At 36.2% G+C, this 16,709-nt stretch overlaps 1 protein-coding gene across 4 annotated transcripts in view; it reads right to left on the minus strand.

Annotated features, from left to right (window-relative positions):
- The window catches only part of NELL2 (neural EGFL like 2), a 388,134-nt gene that overhangs the window by 238,753 nt on the left and 132,672 nt on the right, over positions 1–16,709 (minus strand). For all 4 annotated transcript variants that reach the window (XM_047788021.1, XM_047788020.1, XM_047788022.1 and 1 more), the window contains 6 exons: positions 11,795–11,968; positions 11,611–11,707; positions 9,233–9,305; positions 8,980–9,062; positions 7,608–7,736; positions 5,760–5,862 (listed from right to left, as the gene is read on the minus strand). In XM_047788021.1, the coding sequence (XP_047643977.1) occupies positions 5,760–5,862; positions 7,608–7,736; positions 8,980–9,062; positions 9,233–9,305; positions 11,611–11,707; positions 11,795–11,968 (659 nt within the window). The remainder of the gene's footprint in view (positions 1–5,759; positions 5,863–7,607; positions 7,737–8,979; positions 9,063–9,232; positions 9,306–11,610; positions 11,708–11,794; positions 11,969–16,709) is intronic.

A 16,709-nucleotide genomic window follows, 5' to 3' on the forward strand; every position in this document is an offset into this window, starting at 1 on the left:
ATCATTTTCATTTTTAATGTTAGCCTATATAAATTACATGTTTCTTTTTTGTTAAGAATAAAGAGATGCTTGGTGAATTTATCCCATTGCTTTTTCTACTTCCTCTCTATATTTACATTTAAAAGTCTCTGAGTCAACCTTATTACTGTCATTCCTTTTTTTAAAAGTCCCCAAATTACTTGACAATCATTTAATCTCCCCTCCTTTACTATGTATTTTAAAGTGACATTCATTCATACATACCTACACATTAATGTGAAAATAAAAGAATCAAACCTCTCCAACTACCATCTCCTGCCAAAGCAAGAAAAGTGCTCTTTGGGAAAATGTTCATATTTTAAAATCTACTCTTATTTTCTTTCTTTTTTTGGTCTTTTTGTCTGTCTTTTATAGGGCCGCTCCAGTGGCATATGGAGGTTCCCAGGCCAGGGGTCTAATTGGAGCTGTAGCTGCCAGCCTATACCACAGCCACAGCAACGAAGGATCCAAGCCACGTCTGTGACCTACACCACAGCTCATAGCAACGCCAGATCCTTAACCCACTGAGCAAGGCCATGGATCGAACCCGCAACTTCATGGTAACTAGTCAGTTTGTTAACCACTAAGCCATGATGGGAACTCCGTACTCTTATTTTCTATTATTTAAAATTAATGAAATTTGTCCCTAAATATATGAAAAGTTGCTCATCCTCATTAGGCATCAGGGAAATGCAAATCAGAAATACAACACTATATGATGTACCAACATCATTTATCATACTGCCTAAAATTAAAAACACCAAAAATGCCAAGTGTGGGAGAGAGTGTGGAGCAACTGGAATGTTCATACATCATTGGTGGGAGGGCAAACTGGTATAACCACTTTAGAAAACTGTTGGCAAAATGATCTTGCCAAAGAGTGAAACAGTTGTTGTAGAATAAAATAGTTTTACTCTGTGGCCAAAAAATTCCAAAGTGTATACCCATCAGGCATGCATAGCACCAAAAAAACACATAAAGAATGTTGACAGAAGGACTATTTATGGAGACCAAAACTGAAAACTATTTAATTCATTCTTCAAAAATAGTAGTACATTAACACAAATGAATATAAACAGCAATAACTATGAATAATCAACATCTACATGGAAAAATATGGATGAATCTCACAAACATGATTTTGAATGAAAGAAGCCAGAACCAAAAGAATATATGATGCATAAAGTCAACCCTGGTCAAGACCCATCCCAAATACTGAGGGAGGAATGACCTTGAGGAGAGCAGTACTGTATATCAGAACAGAATTTGAAAAAAAAAAAAAAAAAAAAAAACAGAAAAAACAAACAAACAAAAAAAAAACCTTGTGTACTATTTGATCTTAGAAAAACCTTTAACCTCCCTGGTTCCATTATTCCTGTGTAAAATGGGGATAATGAAACTTTACTTTCTTTTAAAAGGAAATTGCCATTGGGAAGCTCTCTCAGGTCCTGTGTAGCTTTAAGATGTATGAGCCAATGAGATAGTTTCACTACTCTGTATTTTCATTAATAAAAACATGAATAGTTCTTGAAATAAAAATAATAATAGCTGACACTCTTCTAAGTACTTTACATGCTTTACTCATTCAGCCCTTACACCAACCCTTAGGTATAATTTATGGATGAGAAAACTGAGACTCTGAGAGGGTAAGTAAATTGACCAAATTTGCACAACTAATAAGCTAATAAGCAGGAGAACTGAAATTCAAACCCACACACTCTGATTCTATAACCCACATGCTTTAACTATTCAAATAGGCAAAGACATTATAATAAGTCCATTTCACCTAAACTGATAAGATTTTTAAAATAATATGATGTCTAATCAGCACAGAACATATCAAAATGTAACCAAATTATATACGAAAACTCTGATTTTATTCAACTGTAGAATTATTTCAATTTACTCAGATAAACTGGCTTCTTTGGGAAAATATCAATTAAAATAACTATGGATACTAGGCAAGTACCAATTTTCACAGCCACATTCACATTTCCTGTATTTGATGCCTTTTTAGAAAGGGAGAGAAAATCTGCTTTCCTTGTTGTTTTTAAAATACAGTCTCTTCTGCAAAATACATTACAGCATTCGTTCAGATGTGCTTCAGATTCCCTGTTTTCATGAATCACCTTTTTCGTGAAGCAGAGCTTAGTGTTCAAACATCAACCTACAATCCACTGAAAGAAAATAAGTGAATGCACTGAATACTTTAAATGCTTTTCTAATTTCAGTGATTTTCATCAACTTTCTACTTCCTAGAACTTTAGTCGATTATTTTCTGATACTTTTTTTTAACCTGAGTTGGGATTTTATGTACTTCAATTAGCTTGGCCTCATCCTATTTCAGATTTAATGTCACCCAAAATATTTATATTTTATAATTTTTAGGACTACCTTGAATTTGTGTCAATCAAACCTGCTGTTGGCTAGTTGAGAGCCTGTGAATGGGATAAAGGGTGTGGTAATGGCGGCTAAAAGGGGAAAAGATAAAGGGACATAAACAAATTCTCCTTACTTTGAAATATCCCCTAGACCTAGCCAGAACCCCAAAAGGCTCTGTTTAGTAAGCTTAGTTACCAGCAGAAAAGTGGATCATTTAGATTAATTACAGTAGATGGTTTTAAAGAAGAAAGCAAGCTGGCAAAACTGAATACTTTCAGACAGAAATTCTCAGGAACATCTAAGTGTGTATTCTTGGATGATGTAAAAATCCCATGAGCAGCAGAGTATGTGCGTTCTAACCTAAGGAAGTGATATGACTTAACACAGAGTTGTGATTCTTATTACCTTAATGGTTTGGCATCATCACATTCCTGCCTTTGCGTTTCATCCTGTCTCTGTTGAACTCCACCACAGAGGCTCAATGGGAGGGCATCAAAGGTTAAGCCCCTCCACCCAATACTTTGCTTATGTAGATTCAAATAAAGAAAAGTGACAGGCTTGGTTCTCTCTGACTTCCTTCCCAGAACAACAACATTCTTGCTATTCAACAGTATTTATGTTTGGATAAAGGGCTGGAGCTGAAGCTACAGAGGGAAAATATAAAGCAGACTGCAAAATAGGGCTACTCTGAGTTGCACAAACAGGCCTGATGAAGCGAAGCTGAAAACATTAAATAAAGGACACCAAAAATGATTGGCTGCCTGCACTTGCTTTGTTTGTCTCGGTCTTGGCAGAGTAACATTCAGCAGTTGGGTTATATATTTTACATTCTGAGGGCTTGAGAAAGAGTAAGTGATTTATTTCTTCAAACAGTTCTCATTAAAGAATATATTTTGTTAATTCTATGTCACTAAAAAGGCTATTGAACCAAAGAGTTTCAAAAATCACAAGTGCAGGGTATAAGAGGAAGGCTAATAATGTCTGTGTTTTAAAAAGTGAAACACACAGAAATTAACTTATATTCAACTGAAATTAAGTTCTCAAAAATTATAACAATGATAACACTGGGGAAATTAACATAGGAAAATAAGACTATTTCCTTTCCCTCATATGTAACAGTGAAACACACACACACACATACACACGCATATACACATACAACCTGGTTCTCTACAACCATTGGCTTCTCCCACTTGCAGCACATAGGAAAATCTGAATTATCCAAACAAGTCAGCTAATGATTATTAAATTTATTTTAAATGTTACTTATCTTTTATAAAATAGGTCTTTGTAAAACTTTTCAGAAGTGCATTTCCTGAAATATTTCTAGTGACTGGTTTTAAATTCGTGCATGTGGAGACACACTTCAAAATAATCCCTAATAATATTTACCATATGAACTAAATGCTTATTTCTCTCAGGAAAGAAAATTCGATGGGTGTTTACTGAAAATATCTTGCTAGCTCTCATAAAATGCTGAGTTCATGAGAACCAGTTCAAATACTTGAAATACAAACATAGGACACAAATCCTCTATATTTCATGGCACTCATATCAGTGACTATAACCAGAAAGACAAAGTCAGTTAATCCTTGTTATTTTTTAACCATGTGAAATGAAAGATTCAAATGAATTATTCCGGTACTTATCCAGTGATGTTGTGGTCCCCTCACTGATCACTTACTTGAAGCTTTCACTATTTTATATACCAGACACAGTTGATTTTTAATCATTAACACCAAAGGCTGCCAGAAGCACTTTGCATTAATAAGTCTCAAAGTATTTTACCATTTCATTAAGTCTAACTGCATGCTTGTTGGGGAGATTTCAAGCATAGCCTGATTTAGTAGGCAGCTTACTGTTGGTAACAGAGACAAATGGTAAAATCAGAACTGAAATTCACAACTTCTGACTAATCCATCTATCACAATGGTCCATTATTCAATGGGCCTGTCTGTAATAAAATCAACATCACTTAATGCAAATCCATCACATTCACAGGTAACAATGTAGAAGTATCCGTGGAAAGGATAAAAGAAGTTGAAGCAAAGAATGTGATTCCTATTACTGTCATGTTAAGAATATACAGTCCTACAGAGGGCCTCCTATCTCCAAGCACCTACAAAGCAAACTACAGAATATCTTCACAAGCTTTTCGTCTTTAAGACAAGTTAAAGGAAGAACACAGATTACCTTTCACCAAGGATATTCTCTAGTGCCATGTGTGAGAACAACTGCATTCAGTCCTTCCCACTTCAGCCAAATCTACTTGGTTCAGCTAATACATGCTCATGAGGTGGACTGGCCTCAATGTAAAGTCCAACAGAATTAAATATAAATGAGCTCCCAAGGGAATTAAATGGGCTACAAAAAGGCTTCCTGACTTTCCTCTGATAACTTGTCACTCTGACCAGAAGTAGCACCCTGCACACTCTGAGGGCTAGCGTAAGCCAGCATAACAGAGATACCCTAGAAAAAGCAGGCATTACTTTTCTCTCCCTCTCCTTTTCTCTCTCTCCTCTTCTCCCCACCCCATGTCTTGGGTGTGCAGTTGCACACATGTGCATGTGTGATTATACATATATGATTATATCACACTTACATAACCCTATATATTCTACACACTTTATAACTACCCAGTTTTCACATATGTTACTAGCCCTTGGTAAAAAATAGATAAATTTAACTGCTACTTTTAACAAGGACAACCTTTTAAAGTGTAATACAGATGCAAGGCTCTCTGTTATTAATAAATGCTATAAAACCCATTTGAGGATAGCTACGATTCAAAGAGCATTTTCAGACTTCAGAATCGAACTGTATACAGTAGCCGCTAAAAGGCAGACTGCTGCCTCATTCATCAGTGTAAGCCTCTTTTTATGAATTAAAACCTTGGCCCCACCCCATCCACACTGTACCATCCGATCTTATAACAACGAGCACTTCCGTGGTTTGGACTAGTGGAGCTGTGTTATCATCTGCTGCTGTAGGTCACTTGTATCAAGGATTTCCTTGGTTATCCTGGCTGAGTGTGGACTGTTCTTAACTTAGTTGGGAGATATATGTAACAAGGACTGTAATGATAGAAATGCCTTCCACAAAGTTTCTTACCTATCTTTGCTACTTCTGTCACTCTACAGGATAAATTCCTCCAAAAAATGTTCATGCTAGAATACAAGTACATAGCATTTTAAAATGGAAAAGAACTGTTCAATCAAATAAGAGATGGTATTCTTCCAAGTTCCATCATTTCTAAAAGCTATTTGGCTTGCCCAGATTAAACCAATGATGGGTGAATATTTATTAATTCAAGTTTTATTTTTGCCAAAAAAAGTATTAATCATAAAGGTTATGCTCACATTTGCATTCTTTACAGCACTTGCCATCCACATATGCAAGAGCCGACTTGAGTGGGCAGTCAGGATTCGGGCAAATCAGAGTTTCACACTGGATGGTTCCATTCTGAGAAGAAAACAGCATTTTAAAGGATTTCAAAGTTGCAGTTTGGTAGCTTTCAAGTATTTTTTAATATGTTTCTTAAATTTCAAACTCTTCACATAAAATGCTATAAATACCACTGTTTTCTTTGGCTATTATATAGTAAGAGCCATAATACAGAGACCCACAGTAATACAAACTGGGTCATAACACAGATGGTAATTGGTCCCATCTTCTGTCCAGCAACTGAACCAAAGTTCTCACCTCCTGTTGTGAAGTGGGTGAGGACAGGGGTGGGGGGAAGAGCACCCACTGACAGACAGGCTGAGGGTAAGCTTGGGGCACTCGAGTCTCCCCAGATAAGTCACAAAGTGAGCATCGACAAAGGAGATTTCTGGAATCTGTCATCCTGGAGACCCAGTCTCAGGATGCAAAAACCTTCCCATGGACATTCAAGCTTGGATAGGCCACCACCATGAATTGGTGGTGACAAACATCAAAAGAGATGCCAGTGTGCCAAGAGGACCTCAAGGCATTTGAATCTTTAAGGTTATCCAGAACTCACAGGTAGCTTAGCTGCTTTTCTAGTCATTTTATTGACCTCACCATACCAAAGCTTGTATTTTACTCGATTTGATTTTTGGCACCCATTTCACAAGTTGGAAAGGTTTTACTGTATTTGTAAAATGCTATAATTTTGGTGGAAATATAGTATGTTCCTGAAATATAAATTATATAAAACACACTCACACATACACACCTGTATGGTTAGTTCCCAGTTAACTGTGGCCTTCTTACATCAGGGTGTTCCACTTTTGGATAAAGTGAATGAACTTGGGAAAAAAAATTTTTTTACACTTCTGACTTCTTCCCAGTCAACCAGCTTTAACATATGGATTCATGCGTAATTTAAAAGTTCAAAACCAGGAATTCCTGTCCTGGCTCAGCAGAAACAAATCTGACTAGCATCCATGAGGATGCAGGTTTGATCTCTGGCCTCCCACAGTGGATTAAGGATCCAGCGTTGCCCTGAGCTGTAGCGTAGGTTGCAGATGTGGCTTGGGTCTGATGTTGCTGTGGCTGAGGTGTAGGCCAGCAGCTACAGCTCCAATTCAACTCCTAGCCCCCTAGCCAGGGAATCTCCATATACTGTGGGTGCAGTTCTAAAAAGACAAAAAATAAATAAAAGTTCAAAACCAAACTTGTTTTGAATTTTTCTTTGAAAATGAACTTATATGTTTGAAATAATGATGCACTAGATATTCTACTTTACTGTGAGCAGAGAAATTGTCTTTATTTAAACTCTCTAATTTGTATTTCACTCCTAGTAAATTTTTAAAGATTAAACTCTACTACTTGTTTATACTCTTGACAGCCCAGTATTGTCAGAGTATTTCCTATTGCATATAATTTAGTTATATCAAAATGCATGAATAAAAAATGAGGGGGAAAATCCCTGGAAAAGTTAAGGGAAACAGAATGGAATCCTTTGGGAATCCTATTATTGACCCAATTTAAATCATTAACTTCATGTGTACCAATAAATTTAAAACTTTATAGCATTCTTTAACCATAATCATCTCTATGGGCCAAAAAGTGTCTTTAATAATGCAACACAGTTCTCTAGATTTGACCGGGTTTGCTGGCACTTTAGTGTTGTGTCTTGAGGAAATGGGTCTTGAAATTTTCATGACTACATTGTTTTAATAAATTTTTAAAGAGTGGGGGCATCTGAGTTCCCTGAGGCTGAGCTCCAGTGGAAGCCATACCAGGCATGTGCAGTTCTTACAGCCGTCTGTCCAGGACTCGAATTCTCGGTAGGTAATTCCCTTCGTGGTGCAAGTCCTTTCACAATAGCACTGGTCCAATCGATTCATTCGCTGTTCAGCTCGAGACAGCTGTGGCACAAAGGGAGGGGTTTACATTGTTCACCGTTCCAACAATGCAGAAAGGCAAAATACTCCAACGGTATCGACCTGTTTTTTTGGTGGGTAGCAGTAATGATGGCTATGCCCATCAACTATCGCTTATAAATATACTTAAGCCTTTATTTTTTTCATACTCTTTTCCATTATGGTTTATACAGGATATTAAATATAGTCCCCTGTGCTATACAGTAGGACCTTGTTGTTTATCCATTCTATACATAATAGTTTGCTTATCCCAAACTCCCAATCCATCCCTCTCTTATCCACTCACCCTCCACCTTGGGAACCACAAGTCTGGTCTCTATGTTTGCGAGTTTGTTTCTGTGTCATAAACTAGTTCATCTGTGTCATGTTTTAGATTTCACATACAAGTGAAAACTTGCAGTACTTGTCTTTCTCTTTCTGACTTACTTCACTTAGTATGATAATCTCTAAGTCCATCCATGCTGCTGCAAATCACTTAAACCCTAATCTAAAAGGATTTTTCCTCTCTTCTTTTTGTAATAAATATGCCCTCCCTCTTCTTTGGAAGAAAAAAAATATGATTTATAAGATGTAAATGAAGGCTAAATCAAAATAGCATCATCTACAATTCAGAGAAAGCAGTTTCCATTTTTAAAAATGTTTAATTTCATGAATATGTTTGTTCAAGTGCAAACATAAATTTTAGAATTTATTTTGTGTCAGAAACAAATCACCCATACACAACACAACATTCGGGACCTCAGTAACTACTACACAACATGACAAAGCCTGGCAAAGTTGTCAGTGAACTTGGCACATGCTTAAGAGAGCAAATAATCCTACAACTGTTGCACAGCAGTAGAAAGCTTTTGTGGGACCATTTCCTTGACATAAGTCTAGTGCCCATATTCTTTATAATGTCCTCTTCCCTCCTTCCTTGCAAAGAAAAACTAAATAATAATAAATAATAACCAAAAGTGAATTAAACAATAAATCCTATTGTAGCAGGCAGTAAAAAGACCAAGTAATCTACCTCATTCTTGATTTACTGAATCATTTGTTAGACAGATGGCTAGGGTTTGAATATTTATATGCCCCTTCCTTGAGCAGAGACTTTGATTCAGTCCTAGTATAAGGTAGGGTATAAAAAAAAGTCTCACAGATGAATAATGGGGCTTATAAAAGGAACTGTGAGGAATCTCAAGGATTTCTAAGCTCCCCCCACACTCTATTTCTAAGGAGTTTTTACCTTGGCTGACGTTTTGGCTAAAATGTCCTGCAGCTCCATGATTTTCTGCACAAGTCCATGGAAGTCATTGCAAGTTGGACAGGCTGCAATTAAAAATACTATATTGGTCGAGTTACATTTATAAGGAGTTTAATATGGTTAAGTCTGTGCTGACAACAAATATACAAGCACTCCAATTTCAAACTGACATTGCGGACAAAATTAAGCAAGAAGCACACTTTTCATTACATAGTGTGAGAACTAGTGGACTTACTGCGATTAAGATCTGGGCACTGAGCAATAAATCCTTGGGGCATGACAAGTAATTGCACATCTTGCATTATACCCTGCATGTGAAAAATTTTGAAAAAGACATATTACCTTCATCTACTCACTTTATGTTCAACAGTCAAGTTCATGAAAGGAAACATTATAAGACAGACTCACCCAAATCCTCCAGTAAAATATTTTTGAATATATTGCTTTGACTTCAACCGAATGCGAAAGAAAAACATCAGGTGAAATAGGTGATTACCCACATACTTTCTTATTGATAATATTTTTAAAGCCTTCAGATTAAATGTCAAGATATAATTAAGAGGCAATAGTCATGTTGTTTGGGGAAGTTATTTTTAGTTAGCCACCGAAGAAAGGTTTGAAAATGACCTTTAAAAGTCAACCTGAAAATCACTTCTAGTTTCAGCAACAGTGAAACTGATACCAATTTTAAGTTAACTGCAATCATTGAAGAGAAAAGAAGGGAAAAACTAAGTCATAAGAGCAATGCTTATTTGAGCATTTCTCATTTCTCGCTTGGATCTTTTAAAATCAATTTCTCAATTTAAAAAGGACAATAGATTTATTAAACAGTTACAGCAAGACTTAGTGATGAATCCTTAGGAGTACAGAAAGTTTAGCATTAAGTTTTTCAAAATTCAACTGGAAATGACTCATTTTACACAGGAGTCACATTACATGTTTATATGCAAAATTTATATGCATCCTCCATCAATAAGGTATAATTAGTTTCCAGTTTACAAAGCTCTTAAAGCAATGGCCAAATGGCACCTCAGAAATGACCTCCTCGGACACACCCCAGCTGTCCTTTCACCCAGCACCCCTCTCTTTTCTTCATCACCTTTATAAATCTTCTTTCACTCATATTTCACTTTATCCCTTTGAAAAATGCAAACCAAATATTTAATGACAGATGTGACAGTCCCAAGATATTATTAAGACAATTCTGAGTGTACCTACAAAGATTTACCAGTCAAGTCCCGACCTATATATCTTGTACATATTTAATCTGATGATAGCATGGTATAAAAAGAATATCAGTGTAAATGATAAATATTTAAGTCCACTATGTGGCAGGGTTTGGATTAGGGAGGCAGCTTGTATTCAGCAAACTTGGAAGTAGCAACACGGAAGCAAGGCTACCATGTACAGTTCTACAGTTTGTGTACTGCCCAACCCTAGTGGGCACCATTTATGGTCTTGGGTAAAAATTACTTCTCCTAGAGCAGCACACATAATGGACATGTGAGAAAGTTTCTGAGGCTCCATCTGGGCTCCATGGGAATGACTGTCATGATTAAACAGAGGAGGGACTTGGCATTCACAGCACAAATCTGTTACCCTTGACATAAGGGGGTTAAAAAAAAAAAGCACTGATTTTTCAGGATTCACAAGCACGAGATCAATTCCCCATGACTGGCTTTGGATAAGTCACTTAGCCTCTCTGAATAGGTTTATGCACATGTAAAAAAGGGGGAAAGAAGTCCCTATACCAAGCAAGGCCAGCAAGACTAGGATTTGATGAAATATATTGAAAACACCTGGTAATATTTAGAGTTAAGTTTTAAAAACATCTTTCTAGGATTACAAACCTTTCTTAGAACACAATTTTAAAGTTACTGGTACCTACTCTACCTAGAAATCCATGAGTTAGACACATCATCTACCATTCTTTTGTTTAAAGGCAATTCTGTATTACAGGCATTGTCAGAATCACTGGGGGGAAAAATGATTACATTATGGTCTTTAGTCAAGCAATTTTCCAGACTTTATTTCCCTATCTTGAAAATACAGAAAGGTAAATGGGATGTCTTCTAGATCTTGTGATGCAATTCTATGGAGTGTTTCTCTAAATAGACAATAAGGAAAATCTATATAACTGCTTTCTAATTTGATAGATTTGTGTATATATGTTTTCCTTTCTTACTTTCAGGAGTACAAGAAGACCATGAATATGAGTGTTGAAAAGTTTTAATCTTCTATTATTCACATCCCTATAAAAGTATCATCAAAGGTTATATTTCGATGGTGAAGAGTTTGTTTACTAACATTTTAGATTCTTGTTTTTGAATACCTAATTTCGAGAATATGTTAACTGCCCTGATTGCAGCCTTGTGACCATCTCTGTTATGTATAAAGATCAAACTCATTTAGGAAAAAAGAGAAAATAGCATTAGTCAGCTAAATAAAATAGCAGTGAAAAAAAAAATAAAATAGAAATAGACCAAATAGAAAAAAAAACTATACAAATCACATTATTTTGCTTTTACACCATGAAAAGCAAAAGGTACTATTCCAAACTCATTTGAAGGTTTTCAATTTACACTTTATGCTCAGACTTTAGCCAAAAGATACCTTAAAATATCCATGTGCATTATTTCTCTGTCCCAGCCAAAATGTTGTGCCCACAGGTAAGTCTGTGGAGGGCTTTTCCACCACTCTTTCATATATTCTGCAAAGAAGAAACATCAAATAAGTAATGAATTGACCATTATTTCTTAAAATCTTCCATTTTCTGAACTTAGAACATTTCACTTACTTATTGCAGTCAATGTGTAAAATCAAGTGGGAGGCGCTGATGGCTAAGGAGAGTTTGTGCCATTTATCATCAGCCAAAATGTAAGGAAACACTTCTGTGTGAGGGTGGTGGCTACCTGAGCGGTAGTGCAGTCTGACCTCATTCCGATGGCCACTGCTTTCCAGCTCCAGGTACCTGCACAGAGAAGAGCCACATGGGGTCCATTGAAAATAAGGTTCAAAAGTGATTGACATGACCACTGTATCCTGAAAGATGCAATCAACATACTTTTCCTACTGCTCTCAGTAAGTACAATTATACATTATATTATAAAGCAAACAATAAGAAGAGTCTGAAAGATGGAGAAAAAAAAATCTAAAGAACTCAAGACCCAAGTAACAACAGACTGGTGAGTGTACTGGGTTATCGTTTTGCCTCATATATCCCATTCTTGGAGCTGAAGAAGCTAGAAACCTAGAATTATCAATGGATGCAGACAAAAAAACTCCCCAGAAAAGCCTGCTCCCTCTAGCTAAAGTATCAGAAAAGGAGAAGCCCAGAAAGATAAAAACTTTCTCTCTAGAGAACAATCACTCTAATTCAGCCAAGCACCACTAGAAATACTTTGACCCTATCCCTAAACATGTCAGCAAAGGCTAAGGGGGAGCCCAGACTTCCCCTCTCTTGAGGCAGAAGTGAGATACCCAACACCTCTGCCAGAGGTGTCAGAGAAGGTAAAAGAGAGGGCCTAGGTTTTAACTGTATTAGTCACTAAGGGCCTTCCCCCACCCCAGCCATCCTCAGAATCAGTGGATGTGAGAAGGAACTTAGACTTCCATCCCTAGTAACAAAGCACGCTGCCCTCTGCTCAATGGGGTGGTGTCAGAGGAGACCTAGTGGAAGGTCAGAACTTTCACCATAACCCAGTAGTAATGACACCATCCCTACCACAGTGACTGGTAGAGACCATGTGGGGAGTTGGAACTTCAACTTCTACCCAGAAATAAAGAAGTTCTCCCTCAATTGTCAAGAAAAGGCCAAGTAGGGAATCTGGACTTCTAGTTCCACCTAGAAGTAACAAGATGATACCCCCTCATCCCCTCCCAGAGCAGTGACAGAGAAAGCCCAATAAAATATGGAGTTTATATGAGATCCAAGTCTCAGAACATTGTATAAAAAAAAATCCAGGTTTCAATTAAAAACAATATGTCATGCCAAGAACCAGAAAGATCTTGAATGTAAAAAAGACAATCAATAAAAATCAACACTGAGATGATACAGATGTTAAAATCACCTGACAAAGATTTGAAAGAAGCATTGATTTAAAAAATAAGCAATTACAGGAGTTCCCGTCGTGGCGCAGTGGTTAACGAATCCGACTAGGAACCATGAGGTTGCGGGTTCGGTCCCTGCCCTTGCTCAGTGGGTTAACGATCCGGCATTGCCGTGAGCTGTGGTGTAGGTTGCAGACGTGGCTCAGATCCCGCGTTGCTGTGGCTCTGGCGTAGGCCGGTGGCTACAGCTCCGATTCAACCCCTAGCCTGGGAACCTCCATATGCAGCAGGAGCGGCCGAAGAAATAGCTAAAAAGACAAACATATTTTAACACACTTAAAACAAATGAAAAAAACAGAAAGCCTCAGCAAAGAAACAGAAAATCTAAACAAATAAGAACCTAAAGGAAATTTCAGAACTGGAAAATATAATAACTGAAATAAAAGCTCAAGGGGTGGGCCAGCCAGTAGATTGGAGGGGACCAAGAAAAAAAATCAGTTATTTGGAAGGCAGAAGAAAAATTATCCAACCTGAATAAGAAAATAGACTGAAAAAAAAAATGAATAGAGTCACAGAGACCTGTGGGATTATAACAAAAGATCTAACATATTTGTAGAATCCATAAAAGAGGAGAAAGAGGTGAACTCAAAAAGTACTTGAAGACATAATGGCTGAAAGCTCTGAATTTGGAAAAAGATATAAACTCACAGGAATCTAAACAAACCTCAAATAAGATAAACCCAAAGAAATACTCATCATAATTAAACACCTAAAAACTAAAAACAAAGAAAAATACATTGAAAGCGGTCAGAACAAAATTAACATATTATGTATAGGAAATATCAATTAGAATGGTAGTGATTACCCAGCAGACACAATGAAAGCCAGAATGAAGTGGCAAAATATTTTTTCACATGATGAAAGAAAAAGCTGTTATTCCAGAATTCTACATCCAGTGAAAATATCCTTCAGAAATGAAGAAATCAAGACATTCTCAAATTAAAAAAAAAAACAAGATAACTTGAATGAAGTTTTAAACTTAGATATGTTTAAGGTGACTAATGAACACTCAAGGAGACACATAAAAAGGACAAATAGATCTCAAGTCTGAAATGGAGAGAGGTCCATAATGAAGACAGAATTTGGGAGTCAAAGACATATAGGTTGTATTGAAAGCCATGAAGGCATAGGGATTACCTAGAGATTACCCAGGTAATTATAGATGAAAGGACAGATTAACATTATGAAGGTAAACTAGCAAAGGAAACCAAAGGCTAGTGAGAGCAGAGGGAAAAAGTGAAGAAGATGCCTCAAGCAAAAGGAAGTAATGAGCTGTATTAAATATCCCTAATGGTTGGTCAAGTAAGCCAAAAACTTAACCATTGTATTTGGCAAAACAAAGGCTTTTGGGTAACCCTAACACTATTTCAGGGAGGAATGCCTGCTTGAAGTAAGTTCAAGAAACAATGGCAGAGATAAATACGAGACGACAAGTACAGACACTGAGAGAACTGGGAAGGTAGCTACTGAAAGACATGTGCTAAGGGAGGTTTCTGTATTATGATTGATAAGACATACTACGCGTGTTTGTACACTGATAGGAATAATCCTAAAGAAGGAAACAAATGATAATTTTAAAAGAAAAGAAATAAGGATAAAACAGAAACCGTAAGATAAAACATAAATTAACGACATTTTAACTATATAAAAATTAAAAATTTCTCATTGGAAAAAATACTATAAATAAAATTAAGACAACAAATAACATTCCATAACACAAGATGAAATATATGTAAACCAGAGGTTTACATGAAGAGCACTAACAAAGAAAGAAAGAAAGAAAAGCAATTCAACAGATTCACAAGTCAGATTAGCAAAATAATCAAAATGATTAATAATATCCAGTGTCAAAAAGATTGTAGGGAAATAAGCACTCTGATACACAATTTGTGACAAAATAAACTGACATGGGTTTCTTGAAAGGCAGTTTGGTAAAACTATCAGCACATTAGATGTGCATATTTAAATCAGCAATTTGAAACTGAAAATAAATCCTGCAGTTTAATAGCACAAATTAAGCAATGATAAAAGCTGAAGGTACTCACTGCAGATTTGAAATAGTAGAAATCTACTAAAATAGTAACTATCTATTCTCAGGGGAATTATGATACATTCATATTCTGGAACACATTACGCCACACTCTGAAAGATGAGTTTTGAGGTGAAACAATGCCATAGTTCATTATTAAGTAAACTAAAGAAAGCTCTGTGGGATCCCATTTAGTTTGACAAGATTGTGTGTGTATGTGTATGGTTAGGAAAAAAAAGATCAAGAAGGATATTAGCTAAAATGTCAATAGTAGTTACCCCAAGGGAGTATAATTCAGGGGAAAAGATGTGAAGAACTTTTTCAAATATTTTTATAACCTTGAATTTTCTTCATTAATTATATATCACTTCTTTAATCAATTTATACATATATAGTAAAAATTCTATTTTAAGTTTAAAAAATAAACTAAGTAGTCAAGAATAGAAATCAGGCGTAGAACTTATAAAAGGATAAATAAAATGCCAACTTATTTGGTCTTTGATCCAGAAAATATCAAGCGGAGAGGCCTTTTTATTTTATTATTTGATAACAAGTATTCATTTTCTAATCAACTAGTGAATTTTATAGTGATGGAAAGGTGCCTGCATTTTAAAAAGATAGCATCAGCAAACACATCACTCCCTTGCTACATACCTTCAGGTCTTTATACATGGAGGCAAGAAACATATCACTGCTGTTGGTCTGGGGTCAGATATCTAATAATGTCCTTTAGATATTATTAGAAACGTCACCTGTACTGAAGTCCTAAACTTGAGGCACTACAAGTATCCTTTAATAACAAGGAGGCTAACATTGTGCTCCACACACAATAACGACCCTTCAGAAGTTAATAGATATTTTACCAAAAGTTACATTTTTATCAGCATCATTCAATAAGGTTTTTTTTTTAAATGAAATTGATAAGTAATACACAAAAAAAATTGGGAAGAGAAAAATAATGATATGAAACATTTAGAAGTGTGCCTGGCATGTGGTTATTATTCAATAAATATTGGCTCTCATTAAGAGAAGGGAAATCAGGTTGAAAGGAGTCACTATTAAGTCACTATTAAGACACACAAAACCATATGGAAACATAAAATTACAGGAAAATACAATTATTGAATAATTACAAGTTTAAAACTATGTGTAATGAACACTGGGCATATCTTGATGCATCTTTTTTCTATTAACAGTCACATTTATTGCCAGAACTCCATCTGTCCCCTACTGGGTGACATCTGAATGAAAGGCAGGCCTGATCCCCTCCCCCATCACCCATCCCCCCACCCCAAGGTGAGGCAGATCAGTGTGGTTAGACAGCCAAGCTCTAAAGCCCAAGCTTTAGGTTCACATTCTAGTAGCCTTCTTAGCAGCGGTAAGCTACTTCAACTTCCTGTGCCTCCTCTGGTTACTCAACCATAAAACAGGGACATGAATTGTACTTGCCTCAAAGGACCTCTGTGAGGATTAGAATGAGTTATTTCACTTTAGAAAACACTCAGAGCATTACTAGGCACATACAGAACACATTTGCTATCTTTTTCATTTCAAAAAGCAAAGATCAAATCCT

This window comes from Phacochoerus africanus, chromosome 7 (genome assembly GCF_016906955.1).
Source record: "Phacochoerus africanus isolate WHEZ1 chromosome 7, ROS_Pafr_v1, whole genome shotgun sequence".
Lineage (NCBI taxonomy): Eukaryota > Metazoa > Chordata > Mammalia > Artiodactyla > Suidae > Phacochoerus > Phacochoerus africanus.